This window comes from Lissotriton helveticus, chromosome 7 (assembly GCF_964261635.1).
Source record: "Lissotriton helveticus chromosome 7, aLisHel1.1, whole genome shotgun sequence".
In the NCBI taxonomy this organism is placed as follows: Eukaryota; Metazoa; Chordata; class Amphibia; order Caudata; family Salamandridae; genus Lissotriton; species Lissotriton helveticus.
In genome coordinates, this window is record NC_136068.1 from 1,323,908,317 (window position 1) to 1,323,926,258 (window position 17,942).

The 17,942-nt window shown below is 42.6% G+C and overlaps 1 protein-coding gene across 8 annotated transcripts in view; it reads right to left on the bottom strand.

Moving 5' to 3' along the window:
• The window catches only part of TNRC6C (trinucleotide repeat containing adaptor 6C), a 992,178-nt gene that overhangs the window by 795,465 nt on the left and 178,771 nt on the right, over positions 1–17,942 (bottom strand). For all 8 annotated transcript variants that reach the window (XM_078654625.1, XM_078654629.1, XM_078654624.1 and 5 more), the window contains exons 2-3: positions 9,039–9,138; positions 6,392–6,413 (exon numbers count right to left, since the gene is read on the bottom strand). In XM_078654625.1, coding sequence (XP_078510751.1) covers positions 6,392–6,413; positions 9,039–9,138 — 122 coding nt within the window. The remainder of the gene's footprint in view (positions 1–6,391; positions 6,414–9,038; positions 9,139–17,942) is intronic.

Genomic DNA, 17,942 nt, shown 5'->3' on the forward strand with positions numbered 1-17,942 from the left:
TGAGCAAATCAAACACTCACCCCCAGTCAACTGACCTGGGTTTAATCCATCACCATTCTTTAGCCCACTCAGCCACCCCATTTCAGGCATGGCCATATGCAAATCAGTCTGACCCTGTGCCTCATGGGAACAGTCCAGCCCGAACTGCCAAGCCATGTCTTCCATGGACCGGAAACATCATCCCCTTTTGTATCGCTTTGTTCGCCCTAAGTGTGGCAGGGTATGCTCAGACGTGAGTCCCTTGCTCACTTGGCCACTGGATTCAAGATAGCCTGGCTGATGAGGATTATGAATCCGAAACCGGTCCCAGGATGCTTGTTTCCGGTCCATGGAAGACATGGCTTGGCAGTTCGGGCTGGACTGTTCCCATGAGGCACAGGTTCAGACTGATTTGCATATAGCCATGTCTGAAATGGGGTGGCTGAGTGGGCTAAAGAATGGTGATGGATTAAACCCAGGTCAGTTGACTGGGGGTGAGTGTTTGATTTGCTCAAACGCTCCGTCCATCATCCCCTTTTGTATCGCTTTGGAGGAGGATATTGCACTTGTTTATCATAGATAACAGTCTCTCCTCTGAAGGAAACACTTTTCCTAGGCCGGAGTCCAGTGTGGCGCCCAGATAGGGGAGCGTTTGAGTGGACTGATGGACTGATTTCTCCATGTTCATGTGAAGACCCAAGCAGTGTAGCAGATCTAAGCAGATGTGATAATGGCTCTGCACCATGTGAGGAGATGATCCTTTCAACAGCCAGTCATCCAGGTATGGATACACAAACAGGCCATGGCGATGTAATGCCGCAGCCACCACTGCCATGCATTTCGTGAATACCCATGGCATAGATTTGTGGCCGAACGGCAAGACACTGAACTGGTAATGTTTCGCGCCTACCATGAATCTCAGGAACTTGCGATGGCATGGAGCAATTGGTATGTGGAGGTACGCATCTTGGAGATCTACCGAACACTTCCAATCCCCTTTCTATAAATGTGGACATATTTGATGTAGCGGCAACATGCAAAACGTCACCTTTCGGATGACTTTGTTCAGAGATCTAGGATAGGTCTGAACTTGTGCACTTGGTCTTCTTTCGGTATAAGTAAATATCTGGAGTAAACTCCTTTTCCCCTTTGAGCAGGAGGAACTCTTTAGAAGGGTCGACACTTCCTGACGTAGCAATCCAGGTGGTGAGGATGTTATCTTACTGGAGGAATGTCTCGTGGAGGTGCGCAGCAACGTATCGCCTACCCATTGCACAGTATATTTAGTAACCACTGATCTTTGGTGATGTTGCGCCACTCAGCAATGCAATTTGAGATACTTCCTCCCACTGCAGTGAGCAACGGTGCTAAAGGAAACGAGAACTTATTGCTTGTCTAGAGCTTTGGATGCGGGGGAAGATTGCTGCTAATGTCCACCTCTGCCTCTAGAGGAAGGACGGCCTTGGTACTGCGACTTAGATTGTTGCTTATGCAACCATGGAGCGGTTTGAACTCTCTGTTGGCAGTTCTTACGATTATAAGGCCTGTAGCGATGCCTGAATTCCTTTTTCTTCTCTAGGCCGACGGCCTTCAGTGTATCCGATTCGGCCTTCATTTTGCCATCTCTTCATCAGTATGTGATCCAAAAAGGGAGTTACCAGAGAACTGACTATTTAAAATACGCTGCTGAGCTTCTTGTTTCAAAGCAGTTAGGCGCAGCCAAAATGACCTCCATACGCATATTCTGTGTGCATAGGAATGCGCAGCAAGAGAAGCTCCGTCCATTGCTGTGCTGATCACTTCGTTGGCCACTAGCGCCCCCTCTTGGATAATTTCTGTGAAATCTTGTTGATCCTCCTTTGGCAGCTTCTCCTTAAAGCGCTCCAATGAATCCCACAAGGATCAGTCGTATCGGCCCAGCAGGGCAACAGTGCTAGATAACTTCACAGAAGATGCTATAGAGCTGCATGCCTTTCTCCCCCAAGAGTCCTGAGCTCTACTCTCCTTGTCTGGAGGAACTGTGGAAGCAGAAGCAACAGCATGCCTTTTCTTTGCTGCTGCAATGATTACCGAATCCGGTAGAGGATCAGATTTCAGAAACAAAGGATCCGATGCAGCCGGTTTGTACTTTTTCTGGATCCTAGCCAGAGCTCCTTTAATCGAGGATGGGGTGAGAAAAACATTCATTACTGGCTGAAGGAGACCGGGAATCAATGGGAGCAATGGTCTATCTGCAGATCGCTGATGGAGGGTCTAAAAAAGTGATGGCTGTAGAAGCTTGAGGTGCACACATTTCTATATTAAGCTTCTGAGCCCCTCTAGCAAGGACATCGTGGAAGGGGTTAACATCATCTATAGGTGACACTCTTGAGGGTGTAGTGTGTTTATCTAGGTACCTATATTGATACTGACCCTTTCTGACCCTTGTCCGGTTATTAATTCACTAATGTCCATACAACAGCACAGAAACCCGTTTTCAGATTAGGTCATAGCGCATGCTGTCACATTAAGCAAGCACTATCCCTCCAGCCCCCTAGAAAGCACACCAAGTTCTCTAAACAAACCAAACCTCCAGCAGACCTGGGAAATCCCCCGCAGCTATTGTTTTGATTTCGCTCGAGAACTCCTGAAAAGAATGTAAGAACGACCAGTCCTTATGACATTCTTACTGACTTCTTATGTCCATCCTTACGTCAAACTCGGCACCTTTCAGGTATAAATATACCGACGCTGCCCTAAGGAAACACACGGTGGTGACGAGCTTGGAGCAGCGCTACTTGCCGGAGAGCCCAGCTGATGCAGAAAGCCCACGGACGCTGCCCCTCCCTTTTGACGCGCTGAAAGAGACGCTGCCTTTTCTCCTGCCGAGAAATCCAGCCTCCGGCGTTTCCAGCCGCCCTCGCGGGTAACTGGGATATCGAGTCCTGAGACAGAGATACCAACCCTCCAGCCTTCTAAATCCCAGGTACTGAACTGACTAACCCCTTACAGAGAATTCTTGAGTCAGATCCTTGGCAAAACAAACTTAACTTAAACTGCTACTTATTTACTTCCGCCCACGTATTAGGCTTAGGTCAGGTACACCGGGGTAGGCGTAGTTAGAAGCACCAGTTGAGAACGATTAGTCAATGTATATATGTATGTATATCTTTTATCCATTTTAAGTATCATATGGCTAAGAAACCATATCAATGCTTTTACAGTATTATTTTATAATCCTGCTTTTACTGTATGCACTTTACTTAACTATAAGTATTGCAATAATAGCGATTCATTTCTCTTGTATGAGAAAAGAGACTGATCAATAAATAACATTTTTATTGAAACACGCCCATCTCTTATTTCTCTACAAACTGGTGAAACTAAGAATGCACGTACTGACTGAGTAAAATAGTTATCTTTTGTTTTCACACGACTCTAGAGATATACTCTTGATTAGGGGGGAGCAAAGTTGTCATGTTCTATGGTTGTCAGAAACTAAATCCCTTCTTGTCTATCCAGGGAGGTTATACTCCTCCTTGCCTATTCGAGAAAGTTTCTAGTGAACTCTGAGCTAGCTGGCACACATAACTTTAAGTCTAATATCGTCAGTAGAAGACCTAGTTAACCACAGTCCTACGTCTATACTATTGAAGATATTATTCCAATGCGCAGAGCCTATTGGGAAAATAGGAACTACACTACAAGGGAGGGCTATCTGTAAAGGTAGAAGAGGAGTCGCTTTTTGAAGAGTGAGTGGAGGAAGACTACCATGATGGCGTTCTTCGTTTATGATGAGCATGAGCTGGTCTATGCTCAGATCTGCCTCGGTGTACTCTGGTCTGAGTAGTAAGAGACCTGTCTACCTCCTGCACCAGTCTTCGTAGTGGAGATCTGTGCAGATGACTAGAATAGGTGGCAGGCCGCTGTACTTGGTCACAGGGTTCCTTCTGGCAATGATGAAGGGGCATAAGCCATTGTGGCAAAAAGTGCACCGAAGGAGATTTTTGCCTCTGTGGTGAGCTTCTTGGTGATTTTCTTGTCTGCTCTGGAGAATGAGCAGAAGAACTTCTGGATGTTGAGAGCACCTGAGGAGAGCTCATCACTGAAACAGACGACTCTCTGCGGTCTTTGTAGGCTTAATGTCTCCACGAGGAACGATGGGACCTCGATGGCGAGTGTCTCGACGTCAATCGACTATGAGTCACTAAAATGAGTGACTCTTTTAACAGGGATCTTCTTCTCGACGTCAATCTTTCATTATTTTTCGACGTTGAATGTTTTGACGTCGAACACCTGTACCTCACAGATTTCTCCTTCGACTTGGAGTGCCTTGGAGAACCCAACAAAGTGCAAATGGATGGAGAAATCCTTCTCCACGTCGTGTCCTTAGACCTCTCAGATCTCTCTCTCGGTGCTAAGTGTGTAATACAAACCAGCAGAGTGGAGATCTGGGCACTTCTTGACATCGACGGAGACTGCCGTCTCGACGTCAAACGTAGTCGTGTATACCTTACATCGGGTCTTGACGACGAATCCTTCCTCGCTGTCAATACGGGTCTAGACCTAGACGTTGAACGTTGCCTGGTTGACGTCAACGGAGGTGTTTGTCTAGACGTTTGTCTTGCCTCTGGTGACAACGAGGCATATCTCAACGTCGACCGCCGCCTGGTTGACGGAGACTCCTGCTTCGCCGCCGATCATCGATGCCTTGGCGACGGTGGCACATCTCTCGACGTCATACATCGAACCGATGCAGACAGACTTCTCTCTCGATGTTGGGCAAGCACGCACCAAAGAGAACGACTCTTCGACACCGATCGTCGCCAGGTTGACGACGGCGGAGGATCCGACTTACCGGTTGGCTTTGTTGACGACCGATGTTCTCGATGGCGAGCACGCGGTTGATGGTCTTTTCGTCGACGTATTTGTTGCCGATGAAGGTATTTTCGGCACCGAGCCCAACCCCGAAGGAGAGCAGATTGGAACCTTACTTCTTGATGAAGATCTGGCTCGCTCCTTTCTCTTCTTCACCGGAGACCTGCCTCTTGAAGGTGTCTTCCCCTTCTCAGCCAGTCCATAGATGCAAATCCTCACTCAAGAGTTCTCTTGGACCAAGACTGGCAAGTCTTGGGAGAGCGATCATTAGGAAGGCAAAGGACACAGACAGGATGGGAGTCTGTTTTGGCCTTCTTGCCACAGGAAGGGCAAGGATCAAACAGAGAGGGCATTTTTGAGTGAAAAATAATGCTCAACTCTCAAAAATAGCAGAAAAGTACTCCAACAGTAAAAAGACGTTGAAGTAGAAAGCTTATGAGAAAAAGTAGAGAGCTGAAGTAACCAGGGCCCTGACAGAAGGAGCCGGAAAGAACAACTGACCTGTCACCCCTAAGGCATGAAGGAAAGCTAGGGGTCATGGCTGCCTTAGAGGCACACTGGCAGCTTTATTCTGTGTTTCTGTGGGTTAGCTTTTCAGCTTTCTACACTAATGTTTCTACTATGCAGTCTATGGGCTGGCAATGTTTTTCATTCCGCTTTGCAGGAGCAGGTTTTCTATGATGCATTAAAGCAGTTCAAAAGTGTTTTTCTCCCTGCTTTATTGGAATGTTATATATTTATGCAAAATAAATTCTTACATTGCCCAGCTTTTACTGTATGGAGGGCTATATTGTGATAAACATATATATATGTTTTTAGAGCTACATATATGTTTTTATATGTTTCCGGGGTCCCTGCGCATGGGCCGAAATATTCATGTGTTTATGAATATTGATGAGGATCTCCTGGAAGAGAAATAATTTGATATTTTAAAAGTTTTTCAAAGTAATGTCTGCAACAAAAAAAATTGAAAAAAGATGTTCTCACATGGAAACCTTGAATAATCGATAACTGAATACCTTCTGGAAACTGGTAAGACATTTTATTCTACACACTTTTGAAACCTACTGGTGTTTAATCTACACAGTGGTCACATACCCATGAACAATGTCAATAAATAGCAAGGCTTATGGTCTGGCCCAAAGCCAAGCAAATTTGATGCAACCCTCTCGCATATGCCTATTCCACCCAAATTATTCATGTGCAACCCGTAACCATATCAGAGTTGGTGTTAATTAGCTTCAGAGTTTTGGTTGAAGGGTGTGGGGTCAGGAAAGATGCAGTGAAAAGATATGGTACAACAATTAGTTGCTATATTCAAAAAGAAAAGAGGACTCTACACCTCCATCAACATTATAGTTTCTTTGATACACATCAAAAATGTCATTTGACGTTTGCATAAGTTAGCCACAAGAAATCTTGGCAATTACACATTTTCAAAAGGTGGCACCATCGTTGAAATATCTGACAATTAAAACAACGAAGAGACATTAAAAAAGACCTATTAACAATTAATGAAAGTATGCAAGAGAAAGATCTTATGAGTATCACTGACCTTTGGTTTTTTGTTCGGCAGCCTGAAAATAAAAATACAACAATATTACAACAAACATTTTCACTGTAAAGCAGAACTCATTCTAGGGCTGAAATAGAAAGCGACTATTAAGCAAATATTTGACATACATTTTTTAATGTCTTCCAATGTTGTTAATCGGACATTTAATAGGACAAACTAAATCTAGATGATGGTAACTCGTGCTCCAAGCCATTCTCCAAAACGGCACCTTTTAACTGATCCTCCAAGCCGCAATATTTATTATCCAGGGTCTGAAGAGACATGATCATCTTACCCCTCATCCTAATCGACTCCATCAGCTCCCCTTGCTGACTAGCACCATCTTCAAAACCGTCATCATCACTTACACAGCCACCAGGACCAGCACCCCTACTTATCTTGCAGACAAGCTCACCATCTCTGATGGTTTTCAGCACTCCCACTGCAAAAGCTCCATCAAACTAAGAAGTGTAAAAATTAAAAAATAAGGCAGCAGGTCTTTATGATCTACGCACTGAGGATCTGGAATAAAATCCCTGTATCCATCAGGACTTCCCCAATGCTGCTAGAAAAGAGTAGGGCTCAACACTTTAACCCCTTCAGTGCTAATGACAAGGGTAACTCGTCATGGAGTTTCCATTGATTTCAATGGAAAGTCAATGGGAAGAGGTGGATGTACCTTAGCATCCAAGTGGAGAGCACTTCATCCCAAAATATATTAACAGCGATATCCCCGATACCTCTCCTATTACCCATTAACTGTATGCTTGTCTTTGACGCAGTACAGCACTACACTGGCTAGGTTTGGGCTACGGGAATACCATAAACATACAGTGAATCACAATTAAAAACGAATTACAGCTTAATGCAGTGCCTTCTCATGACCGAGTGGCATAACAGATGTCTTTGTGTGTTTCAATTGTCTGACACAGGGAGCCTAGTCCCAACATTATTGTGCAACAATCAGTTCAATTTATTTTGCATTTTCTTCCGGTCATGCTGCCGTGTTCCAGCTTCGGATTGATAGGAGGAACCAACATTAATCTTATTAATGGCAAATGATTACTACTTTCTCTTCTTCTTTGAGAAGTCTTGTTGATGTGGATCATGACGTGTGCAAACCTTGTCAGATTCTTTGACAGATGGAAAACTTAATATATGCAGACGTCAAGCTAGGAGCATCCACTCACGATCGCTAAGACTTGCGAGTGTACACCTGGTTTTGAAAATGTGGTTATAGCTGGATGCCAGAGCTCATAACTAATGACCCAGCCAAAGTCTTCATTACGGATTTGAAAATGGAATTTTAGCATTTATCAATTCTGTGCTACTTTAGTGACTTTCAGGGCACGTACTTTTACAAGCATAAATGATTTTAAAAATTGAGATTTCTACAGACCTATTTTACTGTACTGAAAAGGTGGCCCTGGTTAAGATAGGGCTCGCACTACATGGACTGTATTCCAATTGTTTTCCAACTAGTTTTAGTTGGCATTCCTTTGTTTCCGAATTCTTAAGTTTATGGAATATTCTTCATCTCGTTTCATTTTGTCTAATGTTTTGAGTAATACTTTGTAATACTTTGTATTGCTGTGTTTAAACTGCTTTTTAAATGTTAGCCATACAATATTAAGGTACGTCTGTATATTTTGTTTGTATATTCATCCCTAAAATCAACCGCTAATAAGCATTTTTAATAGTTTAATAAGCTATTGAGGCACTGCCAGTAAATGATTTTTAGGCCGAAGGATATGAAGTTAGAGCGTATAAAGTTGTATACTCTCAAATAGTACCCTGGTACCACAATTATGTAAGAGTAATCCACAACCCCAAGATTTAAATCCTTGCTTCATCTTCAACTAAATTCCTAGTAAATCTTGGTGATCTTGGAAAGCAGTTGTGTTTATGTAGTGTAGCAACACAAACGGGGTAGGCCCGTCAAGCTTGATCTGCTCTAAATGCACCTTCAAAAGTATCCGCATTTTAGTTCTTGCTGGTCTTTAGATTCTCGCATGCGCTACAAAGACTAAGTAGACGGTACCCACAATCTGGTCTTCTGATGTGGGTACGATGCCGCAGCCCATAAGTTTCATGCTTGGCATTTGGTGCAGTGTCAGATTCTCAGGTAGAATTGCGCCTCCTTGCACACAAATGCTTTTGTACTCTGCGACAACTGCACCATATCCAGGATCATACCTTATTACCACTTTTATATTCAAACACTAGATTAACTTACTTTGAGAAACACAGAACACTAAAGTCTAAAAATTCTATGCAAAGATCAGTGCGTCTGGGACAATAATACCTTATGTTAAGCATTTAAATTCAGTGCGCGCAAAGTGGCAGTATTTTTTTTAAGGGATGTGATTATAACAGCTGTGATGGAGGTTCACCATTAGCAGTGAAAAGGAGGACCAACTGTAAATGATCTCAGACGGGCATTTATATCTGATCTAAGCAATCTAACACGAGCAGCTATTATTGGATGATGCGGAGAAGTTTACCAATCTCGACCGGTTAGGATTGGGAGCATCTGCTATAAATTACCACATGCAATGCAGATAAGAACAGTCAAAGCTGCTGAATGAATCCGACTGCTACGCTAAAACTATCTGCAAATGGACAGGTCAATGCACAAGTTTCCCACCTTTTTTTGAGCACCTTCTTTCTTTTTCTTTTCTTCCTGCTTTTTCTTTTTCTTTTCTTCCATCAAACGTTCCTCTTCTTGTGTTTCTTGTTCTTTCTCCCTGTGAAGGGAGAATAGAGACAAGCTTTTGAATCAAGGTGAAACTGTTTAAAGCGCACTCAATTATGCATTAGAAAGACTGACTTGACCACACGTCTGTAATTTCATCATGTTATCCTAACAAAAAAGGTTAAATTAGGCAGCATGGTACAATGCAGGGCATCACAAAGACCACAAAGTTAGCTAGTGGTACGAATCTAAATTCTGGATGCATGTTAATTAAAAAAGTGAATATTCTAAATGGTGGATGCCAGCGATTAAAAAAATTGACAGACGTCAATGTTACAGATTTATATATCATGTGAATGTTTCGCTATTTGCACGTTTTAATTTTTTTCAATTGGAGTCCGTTCTGCTAAAACTGCAGATCAATAGCACGTTTTATGTTTGACAAAATAGAAAACAATATTCTTATATCTCTAGGCGAAAAGCCACGGCAGAGCTAACGATAAATGACTGTAAGATACAGATTCACTGCAACCTCCTGTTTCCAATCGCTGTGCTTAGCTCTGCCCTTATGCCATAGTACTTTCTTTTAAATTAAAGGGCGTTTACGTTAGACGTCAACTGCACTTGTGCGATTCATGAAGTGGATATCGTTTTTAGGGCTCGGGCCTACGTCACCACGAAGTGGGGGCGGAGTTTCCGAGCTCTTATGTATTAGAAAAAAAAAAGAATTCTGAAAGGGGTCCGGGCTGCCACATTCCAGAAAGCGCGCGTTTTTTGTGTGTGGTATTTTGCCATGTGCATGGTAATTGGTCCAGGCAAGGCTGTATTAAAGTAAGGCAGCACGCCATAGGACTTAGGAATTTGTCAATGTCCACTTCCTGCATAAAGTGTTCGGACACGCGCAGAAGAATACATAAATCCTCAATTACCAGCTGTCCGAGGTGCCGGTAATTGAAGGTAGATGGTGCTGTGAGCGTGTGCACTGCTGTGTTTTTTTTCCCTTCAGCTCTGTGTGCGCGCATGAACAGCCGGCCAGCAATGTAGAGAATCACATGCATCAGATCTCGTTTTTTTAAACAATTGCGATCGCGAAAGTGATCTTTCTGTGCTGCTTGTTTAAACAATTGCGATCGCAAAAGTGATGCTTTCTGTGCTGCTTGTTTAAACAATTGCGATCGCAAAAGTGATGCTTTCTGTGCTGCTTGTTTTTCGTATGTAATCTTGTTCTTCTACGAACTCGATGGTAGCGGAGTATCCCATCCTCACCCTCTAGGTCACTTCATTAATTTTCCACGAGTCCGCCGTGTCTGGTGGCGAGTGCAGATTGGTAGTGCAGAGTGCAGAGTGGTAGTGCAGAGCGGTAGTGCAGAGCGGTAGTGCAGAGCGGTAGTGCAGAGCGGTAGTGCAGAGCGGTAGTGCAGAGCGGTAGTGCAGAGCGGTAGTGCAGAGCGGTAGTGCAGAGTGCAGAGTGGTAGTGGTAGTGCAGATTGGTAGTGCAGAGTGCAGAGTGGTAGTGCAGAGTGCAGAGTGGGAGTGCAGAGTGGGAGTGCAGAGTGGGAGTGCAGAGTGGGAGTGCAGAGTGGGAGTGCAGAGTGGGAGTGCAGAGTGGGAGTGCAGAGTGGGAGTGCAGAGTGGGAGTGCAGAGTGGGAGTGCAGAGTGGGAGTGCAGAGTGGGAGTGCAGAGTGGGAGTGCAGAGTGGGAGTGCAGAGTGGGAGTGCAGAGTGGGAGTGCAGAGTGGGAGTGCAGAGTGGGAGTGCAGAGTGGGAGTGCAGAGTGGGAGTGCAGAGTGGGAGTGCAGAGTGGTAGTGCAGAGTGGGAGTGCAGAGTGGTAGTGCAGAGTGGTAGTGCAGAGTGGTAGTGCAGAGTGGTAGTGCAGAGTGGTAGTGCAGAGTGGTAGTGCAGAGTGCAGAGTGGTAGTGCAGAGTGCAGAGTGGTAGTGCAGAGTGCAGAGTGGTAGTGCAGAGTGCAGAGTGGTAGTGCAGAGTGCCTAAAACACATTGCCATTTACAATGCCATTATCTCTAACTTAAAACAAACCCGAGCCCTAATGCATTCCTAATGCTTGTTTTTTTTAACTTTCTTTAGGGGAAAGGATCTGCATTTTTCAAGCATTAGCTGATTTTTCCTTGAAACCTTACACCATTGCCTTGAGACATTGTCAAACATCTGAAAAAATGAATGCCATAGCATACATGCCAACATTTTAGAGCAGGAAAGTGGAAGATTTTGATAAAATTGGGATTATGTATTTTTTCCATTGATATATTGAAAGAGAGGCAGTTTTAGGCCAGTGATAGCTGAAATAAAGCAAATTTGGCTTCAAAACACAGTCGTCTGAATCGGGTCAAATGGCACATATGCCACAGACAGGCAATGACCAAAAAAGATGTAAAGCTGTTCGCCAGTGCTCTTCAACATCGGCAAAAAGAAAGAAAAACATGACAACCTACGTGTGTGCATGCATCATTCCATATGCGCATACCATGACACCGGCCACGCATGGCGGTTCATGCTCGCTCATGCATTATGACAAGGTGGTCCCTTAGTTTTTGCTTTATTTTACTGTTCTAACTAAGATGTGGGTGCCTATCTGGGAGCAGTAAATGAAAAAAAGATATATACAATGCTGCAAAGCACTTTATTTTTATATATTTTTTTAAGACATTGGCGGGGAGTGGCCTGGTAGCAAATTGCAGGTGTTGGACCTTCCCCCCCCAAAAAAAAGATAACAGGACATGCCATAGTGCAGCCGGTAGGGGACAAGTGAATGCTAACAAAAAACAATGGCAGAGAAGGCGGGGAGGTGCTTAAACTAAAATATAAAATAAAAGCCGACTGAGGAGAATCAGAGAAGCAACAGTTAAGCTGGGGGTGGGAGTTAAGTGGGGGAGACAGAACAAGGGGAAAACTAACCAAGAACTCAGTTCCTCCAATCGGGTGCTGAAAGAAAAGGGAAAAGGTAGTTTTTTCATGAGAAGCCATAGATGTATAGAAGGCATCTATTCAAAACGGACGTTAAAGTAGCTATGTTTCAGGACTAACAATAAGTGAAAGGAATCCCACTGAATAAGATGCAAGCAAAGGAGTCTGACAAAAAAGTCAAACAAAGAAAAGCATTCAGCTCACTCAACGCCCACCATACAGATTTGTATTGTATCACACGTTTTGAGATTTGAGTTTTAGTACGTAACAAATACATAAATTATCACTGTGCCTGGTAGTGATGGTGCTGGTGATCTGACCTGACCAGAGAAGTCCACTTTGTGTATTCACTATTGCCATCGCCGCGGAGTTGCCGGCATTCAAGATCGGCGCAGAGTGTGCCGCACCACGTCAAGCCTCACCGAGCCCGGACCCCTGGACCTCCAACTCCCCAGATACCCGTGCTAGTTAGATTAAGGCGGCACGATCTGGGACAGCGGACCTGTATCCCCCGGTCGAGGCTGTGGCCGTGGGGAGCAGACCCAAGTGTACGTGGCTTTGGGGAGTTTGGAGCCTTGAACCTGGAGTTGCCTGGGAGTGGGGAGGGAAAGAGGAGAGCGGTGCGGAGGCAAGAAATAGTCTGAAAATGACTGTGGGCAGCTGGTGTCAGGTGACTGGAGCCAAAAGCAGCAAGTAAGGAGAGCGAGGTGGCAAGGAAGGAGGGCAGCAACGAATACGCCTGTTGGCGGTCGCCCAACAGACACATTCCAACAGAACATTCATAGTTGCAGAGAGTGGGCCGGGAGCTACCACGGAAGCGGCTTGCATCTACAATAACATTTACAACAACCCCTAAAGGAATTCCTCTGGAGGCTCAGCAGTAGCAACCGGTTACTATAGACAAAGAAAGTAGATGTAAGAATAGACCGCTCAGAGCCTAATCTCTCCCTACTCAAGGATGTTGCGCATGAAAGTATTCAGCCCATTATTCGGCAACCTCCCAAGAGACTAAGTTCAAAGAGACTGCAGAACTTCGGCCTGAGAAAGACCTATCGGGGCATAAGGTCAAAATGGAGACCCAGGAGGGCCCTAGACAAAAAGCAGCAATTGAATTCACTCTTCCAGATATCAATTTGATGTCGCCTCGCTGCCCTGACACAAAAGATTTTCAAAAACAGCCAGTGTATATTCTATCTAGTACTCCGAGAAATCTGGCCGATATGGAACACGACTTGTCATATTTCTGATTTCCTTCATACATTTGCCACAAATGTAAATAGGCAAGACCCTGTCTTAAGTACCATACTATAATTGCAGAGAATTATGGACTATGTTAACACTTCTAGAAAAGAACCTGGAAAACACGGAACGGATATTAGAAACTCAAACAAGAATCCTACAATTTCTGGTTGACAAAAAAAGAAAAAACTATTAACTCAACTTATTCAACCTGCTCAAATAGCCCAACTGCATCATTAAATTTACAGCTCGACATAGACAGTGAAGACAAGTGTAATCTAAAATCCCCGTCCTCTAGCAATTCTCCAACATACAGAAAGAGGGCAGAGCAGACGGCAACCCAGACGGGGAGAACCCAATCTAAAGGGAATCAAAATCTAACTGTGCCACTAGTGATGAAACGTATTCCCTTCGGTCACTATTTGAAGACCTTTGTCCAGAGAATGCAAAAGGAAATGCCATTCAAAACCCCATACCCCTTTTTCCAATTTTTCAAGCAAAAGACCAAAAAATTAATCTATCTACTTTGCGATCGATAGTCGGAAGAGGGTCAGAGGAAGTCCTCACTCCGAATAAAACGTCACAACTTGAACCCAAGACAAAGTCACATAAAAAGGAGATTCACAAGAATGGGCAAATTAACAAGAAGAAAATGCCAAAGAAAAGAACTAAACAAAGGATAACAAAAGGCCTTGCGAAAAGTAAAATTTCTCCATACGAGCCTTTCAGAGCAAGAAATTGAAGAAATTAATCATGGCAAGAAAAGCAGAAATGAGTACTTAAATACATCAAGTCGAAGCAAAAGCCACAAAAGGTTTGAATCATTTAGCACAACATTCTTCAATAAAACCTTTAAAAATTAAAGAGCTTAATTTTCAAGTTTAACGTGCCAACCAGGAACATCAGGGTGGGTTGGAATGTTCAGAGTCAAGCACCCTAGAATTAATTGACATTTTTCCCAGCCGTAATTATCCATTAAACCGCAGGAGATTAGTGGATTTATTGCGCAAAATTAGACCCCTTCAATCACTAACCACAGAAGAAATAAAACTAATTTCTTTCCCTAATAAATCGCTGTGCTCGGTGGCTCACAAGGACTTCTGGTCAAACGTAGTCCCAGCTATCATAATTAAAGAACAAGATATTCTCCATAAAAACGGATTCGACATCGGAATAGTTACACAAGCCAGCCCAACTTGTAATCATTCAAAAGATGAAGAAAACGGGGCCAATTTTGATAATCTTAACCAGCAGGGCGCAGGAGGTGAAACAAAGAAATTCGTGCAAGATAGCCCCCTATTGATCTCTGTAAAAGATGGAATTTGGCGAATCCGGAATGGCTCGAACACAAGAACGTCATTATCGGATGAAAATTCCTGGGCATCGATGGTGGGATCTCTGAACAGGAATAAGTCTGACAAGGAATTGAAGCTGCCTTTTTTGCGATACTCAATTGATAGTGTCATGGAACATCGCAGGAAAAACTACTGATAAGATGCCCGTTGTGTTGGAAAATTCACCTTCTATTGTGCTACTACAAGAAACATGGTCCTTGGCGCCTTTCCTTCAAAAAGAATATTTTGCGTTTGACAAGGCAGCAGAGGCCTGTAGAAGAGGCAACGCAAAAGGTGGCCTAGCAATCCTTCTAAGAGAGGAGATAGATTGGGACCCAGAGGAAATTGAGCTTTCTTTGCCAAATATCCAATGTATTAATATTAGGTGTTGGAAGGAAAGATTGGAGCCTCCTTCAATTCTCCTACTTTTTAATGTTTATTTCCCACTAGGAGCCTCAAAAGATCACCTCTTGACAAAAGCATTTAAGGAAATCGAATGTATAATAGAAGCAAAGGTATATCCAATGATAATGGCTGGGAATTTTAATGGAAAGATTTCTAATGCTCTAGTTTACAACAGGAGAAAACCTGCTCAAGAAGAAGCTTGCTCTATTCCAACTCCAGTATTTCCCAATAAGATAAAGCAGATAAAAAGGGGGAAATCGGTCCTGTCAGCTACCGAAATAATTAACAGCATTATCTCAAATGGGAGAATCGATGGAGATATACCGGCGGCATACACTAGACTGGGTCCCACCAAGCCTTCAATTATAGATTATTTAATCTTTAGTCTTGATCTGTTTTCGAAGGTCCAATTATTTTCCACTCAATCTACACACGAAAGTGACCACGCACTACTTTTTATAGAAATAGATGTTTTTACACAGCATACATCTTCGTGGTCCCTACGCTCTTTGGATAGTCGGGCAAGTGTAAATCATAAAACAGGAATGATCCATTGGAATTCGAAAGCAATTAGTAAAATAAATCTTTCTAAAACTAATGCTCTTCCTTTTAGTGGCAGAAGGAAACCTCTATCTTATGTTTGGTCATTAGGAGGTAAACCAATTGAGATAGTAAAAGAGTATGTCTATCTGGGCCGCATCTTTACGTATTTCAATTGCAGTTTCAAAACACTTTATTCGGTTTTAAGTTTTAAAACCATAAAAGAACCATAATTAAAACATAAAAACAGATCGACAGGAGTATACCAAGCATGTAGATCCTCCCAGCACGACAGCATAAATTATGCGAATTGATATAATGTATAAGATTCTTCAGGGCGCACACAGCAAATACATTTTTTTTTTAAAAACAGATGCGTCATACGTAATCAATTTAATCGGGCAGACTATTTCTACGTATAATCTACAAGATGCAGCCCACCTTCAACATTTAAGTCGGAAGGCAGACTCCCATGTTGGAGTTTTTAAAACATCTGTATTGCTCTATGGGAAATAGACATTTTATACCAATGCTGTAAGTCTAAGGTATGAAAATCCCACTGATTCTATCATATGCAATGGAATACGCACAAATTAAAACATGGCAAGCCATAAAAGTAAAGGTGGGAACCGTACTCCGAAAACTGGTAAACGTGTCTCATTCGGTACTAGTTCAAGCTCTTCTCCTTGAGTTATCCCCAAAGGGAATTTTTACCAGTGTAATCTCTAATATCATAAGATAGGCGTATAACCTCCTACATGCAGAACCAAATACATTAAGACACTTATTAAAGTTGAAAACATTTAGAGAGGAATCATCTGGGTATACTTTTAATAGGAATTTGATAAAAGCTTCTGAGGTTTCACAGTGCACTGTAGCACTGTTACAGGAGTGGTCACTAGCGCACCTGAAGCTCTTTTAAAACATCTTGTCTCTAAAATCAGTTAAGAAAAGGATAAAGAATATTGCAGCCAGCTAAAGCATTACAAAGCGTTCGCAGAAAATATAGAATTTAAAATCCATGCTCCCTATCTACCATTTCAATTAGAACATGGGGTAAGGCGCTGTATCCTACTCTTACGTATGGGCATACTCCCATTAGCAACAGTTTTAGCCAGCTGGGACGGTACAAAAAACTCTAAAGGCATATGTGAATTGTATCACGGTGGACGACAAGATTTGCTTCACGTTTTATTAATTTGTTTTAATTCTAGTATGGTAGAGGATCGATGACGATACATAATTCTAATTCAATTAAAGTACAATGCTATTTTATCAAATGATAAAATCTTGCGGTGTAATTCTCCAGTTAATGAATTTGTATGCGACAATCTAAGTTGTTGAAAAGTTTTTTAAAGCTGTTTTAAAGGTAAAAAGCATAATTTTAATATACTTCTACAATCAAACGCTGTATAAGCGGACCGCAATACATTGTTATTTCTCCATCTTAGAAAGAGTTTTAAAAATGTAATCTTAATTCACTAATCATTTTATGTATGTATTTGTTGAACTCAGTTGAGGTCTGAATCAAATAAATATGAAATAAAATATCACTGTGCCCATATACACAGTCATCATGGTACCATTTTGCCAATGTTTGTAGGCGCCCCCTCTGGGTTATCTCAAGCACCATACAGTGCAGAGGAACTCTCACCCTAATCTGGCAGCACTGTGGATCTTTCTGGACCATAGCAGAGGAATTGTTAGTTTATGACTCCATGCAAAGAGTTGCAACTTTCCCACTCTCCTCCTTGGGTCCAAAGACTAATATCTCCATCAGAGCTCTAACGCACTCATACGCTTTAGCATCTAGATCTAGCAGCCCAACGTCATCTACAGAAAAACATATCCTTCGAGATGCACAGCTAGGAAGGCAATTTGAAGACCTGCCAAACAAAATATTTGACTAAATAAGGTTGAATAATACATTAAGTTAGTCTGACTGTTCAACTTATTTTTCTGGATATGTTCAACACAAAGGTACATTGGTAAACAGAACAGTACAATAAACAGAAAGAATCATAACTGGCCCAGAAAGAATCATGCTGACAGCGGTGATCTCACAAGCTATTGAGATAAATGGGAAATGGAAGACATTTAATATGGTGGAGAATAATGAGCCACGGCACCATACAGACTGCACTAGCTACAAAATATGCAGGTCTAACATTATGTCCATAATAGTCTTTGCTTTTCTACAACAAGGAGTGTATGGTAAAATAAAAGCACACAACTGCAGTATTAGATCAGTGTGACCGGTGGAATTGGGCAGATGAAAACACTAACAAGCATTTGCAATGCAATAGGTCTCGCATTTGTGAGAGTTTGAGCTATTGGCATTGCAAATGACAATGCCTTTTATTTATTTGTTTTGATAACCTGCAAGCGCAAGTAAGGAATTTAAGTACAAATTGC